The 3,178-nt window shown below is 58.7% G+C and overlaps 1 protein-coding gene across 1 annotated transcript in view; it reads left to right on the top strand.

Annotated features, from left to right (window-relative positions):
• The window catches only part of PPP1R37 (protein phosphatase 1 regulatory subunit 37), a 20,911-nt gene that overhangs the window by 6,549 nt on the left and 11,184 nt on the right, over positions 1–3,178 (top strand). The window contains exon 4 of the mRNA XM_035897911.1: positions 1,003–1,103. Within this exon, the coding sequence (XP_035753804.1) occupies positions 1,003–1,103 (101 nt within the window). The remainder of the gene's footprint in view (positions 1–1,002; positions 1,104–3,178) is intronic.

The raw sequence follows: 3,178 nt of genomic DNA, 5'->3' as shown, positions 1-3,178 counted from the left end.
GTTACACACCATAAAACGCCAGCTCAGCCTTTGGCAAAGGGTTCATAGCCCCCGCCGCCACGTGCTTTGCGTGACCGTTTTTCACCCGGCCTGCAGCCACTTCTCCCCTGTGCTGGATCCCCATCCCAGAAACAAAGCTCCAGAATTATTTTAACCCTGCGTTCCACCTTTTTCACTCGGGCTGCTGTCGGACGCGCGGCCTTTTCCCGCTTCAAGACATCGGAGGGAGCTGACGAGGGGACCGCAGCTCGCCTTGGTCTTGTGAATTCCCAGCTCCAACAGGACGAGACCTGGCTGCCATCACCTCGTATGGGGGACGGGATCTGCTGGTGTTAGGAGGGAAGACAGAGCTTCCACCACCACCTTGGCAGACCCTCCCCTCCCCAAATTCAGTTTGCCTGGCAGTCACCCACTGCTGATCAACGCAGGGTCTAAAAGCAGCCAGCACAGGCACTTATTGGGGAAAAAAAACCCCATTTTTCAACCAAAACCAGCTCGTGCAGCGTGGACGGGGGGCGTCGCAGCCCCCTAAGCCGGCGGGGATGGGCTATCGTGGCTTGTCCGTGGGCTGGCCGGGGGGGATTTAGTTGTGACCCCCGTGGTGCTTTTATGTCGCAAAAGCCACGCTGGTTTTTGGGTGGATTTCCGAGCGAGGGGGATCCTTGCTAATGGGATCCCTCTCCCGGTTTGCGGCGCTGCTGGCGAGCCTGGGCGCGGCTTTCGGGGCTCCCTGCTACGTCCATTAATGCAAAACACTCGTCCGAGGTGACGCTTTCTGCTCCTGAGCCGGGCAGACGCCAATAAACCAAGGCGCCCAATTTTGGGTTGGAATTTCCCTTCAGGCGGGCAGTTTGGGAGGGGGGCTGCCTCCCAACGGGGGAGAACATCGCCTTTCCCCATGTCCCCCACCCTCGGCTCGGGGCTTTCGAGCTCATGGCCGGACGTGCCTGGCGCGTTACGTGCCGAAGCGCCCAAATTCACCTTATTCTGCTCTTTCCCCAGGGGAGAAGCTGGATTACAAAGCCTGCGAGGCGCTGGAAGAAATTTTCAAGAGGGTCCAGTTCAAAATCGTTGATTTGGAGCAAACGAGCTTGGATGAAGACGTAAGTGGCCGTGACCTCTCCTGGCTTCTCATTCCTGTTCCGCAAGCTCAGCCCTTAGATCCTCCTGGGCACGGATTTATTTTTTTGGGGGCCGTTCCTTGTCGCTGTACCCATCCCCTTCCCACCCAGGCTCTTATTTAGCTCGGCTGGTGCAGCGGTTGCGGCTCCCAACGGAAGAGGTTGACCGCTCGTTGGGTGGCCACAGAGCTCTGAGGCATTTTAAATATGTGTTTTAAAAGCTGGTCTGAAAGCTGAGGGTGTTGTGGGCAGCTCTCCCGTGGCTTTTTGGGGCTGAGGAAGAAGTTCAGGCTCCCTTCCGCCCATCCCAGCCCGTCCCGACTTGCCTTCCTCCACCCTCGCAGTGCCTGGGGCCCTGAGTTCAGGTCCCAGCGGGTAAGCGGAGGAGGTTAAAAATTAAGGAAGTGGTTAAAAATTATTTTAGTCAGCTCGCATCCTGAGTTCCCCTTGCCCCGGAGCATCCCCTTTCAGTCCTTGTGTCTTCAATTATCTTGGTTTTCCCACGTCGTCCATCCCGAACCCGGCGTCCAACCTGTCGCATCCATGTTTGCTTGGAAGCTCCTGATGCTTCCTGCCCCCCCCCCCCCAATTTTTCCCCGCTCCAGCAGCACTTTGGGAAGGCCCAGCAGCCACGAGCTTTTCCGGGCCGCTGCCCCATACGAAGCGGGGAAAAACGTGACTGGGACGGCGGTTCCTGGTCCAACCCCGTGACGGTGCTGGCTCTGAGCCCCGGCGGCTTCATGCTGACCCCGTCCCCCATCCCGGGGCCGTGCTGGTGCAACCAGCCTGGATCCCGCCTGACGCAGGCACGTGGGGGCACGATACGGGGGGCGGGGGGGGCATAGCCACAGGGACTGGTTTGGGGGACGGAGGTGTCCCCGACAGCGCCGTGAGTCAGCAGAGCAGGGCTGGGGCCGGCTGAGCTCGTGATGCCGTCGGCTGTAAAACGATCCCGTGCTTCGTTTAGCTCGTTATCTTGCAGGAGGAACAATTACCCCTTAATAATTTAAACATATCCCGTGGCTTTCAGAGCCGGATGGCGCGGGGCAGAGAGATCGCAGACCTCGGTGCTTTGGGCTTTTCTCTTCCAGTCGCCTTAGAGCGAGGCCGACTGCGGGACACGAGGTGGCCGACGTCTCTGTTGCCGGGGGCAAACAGCCGCAGAGGGTCCGCACCCCCCTGACACCTCCCGCTCCCGTCTCCGGCCCTTGGATTCATCCAGCATCAGCCACCTTTTCCCCAGGGCTGCGTCACGCCGAGGACTTAGTCACCCAATACCCAGATTCTCCTCCTCCTCGTTTCCTGCCCACGAGCACCCCGTTCCCAGCAGAAAGTCCCGTCGTACCCCAAAGTCCGGTTCCTTCTCTTCTTTGCCTTCACGCTGCCATTTTCCGGCCCTCCCGCTCCCTCAACATATTTATTTTTTGCCCTTTGGGAAGCCTTGCAGCGCTTTTGTTGCTCTTCTTCGCCACGTTCCGGCGTACGTTCCAGCCAATTTTCTCCGAAGAGGCTCATTATGTAATTAAGCAAATTGTTCCGCTTCGGCCGTAGGAGCGTTAGGCATTTCGCAGGCACGAGCCCTGCTCTGCTGATCCCTTTCACTCCTCTAACGCTGCTGGAAATCTCGGGGTTTCTACCCTGGGTTTTTTTTTTTTTTCAGCCTGATGGGATTATCAGGTGGTTTCTTGGCTGGGGAAGCGTCGCTGCAGCCTGTGGAGCTGGGGAACCCCGCAGAGAGCGGACAGGCACCGAGCTGGTAGCCCGGCCTCAGCTCAGGTTGAATATCCAGGAAAAAAAAAAACCAAAACCACACGCACATTTTCCCGTGTCCTCAGAAGCGTCGAGCGCCTGCGCGTCACTGTAACCTTCTCCGGCCGAGTTTTGCTTCCTCCCCTGGTGCCCGGTTGAATCCATCATCCCAACCTGATGAAGTTCACCAAGGGCCAAGTGTTGGGTGCTGCCCTTGGGGAGGTTGAACCCCAGGCACCAGTACAGGCTGGGGGCTGACCTGCTGGGAAGCAGCTCTGCCCAGAGGGACCTGGGGGTCCTGGGGGGCT

Source organism: Egretta garzetta, unplaced genomic scaffold (assembly GCF_000687185.1).
Source record: "Egretta garzetta isolate BGI_Z169 unplaced genomic scaffold, ASM68718v1 scaffold757, whole genome shotgun sequence".
In the NCBI taxonomy this organism is placed as follows: Eukaryota; Metazoa; Chordata; class Aves; order Pelecaniformes; family Ardeidae; genus Egretta; species Egretta garzetta.
The sequence above is the reverse complement of the archived record's forward strand: the minus strand, read 5'-3'. Positions and strand labels throughout refer to the sequence as shown.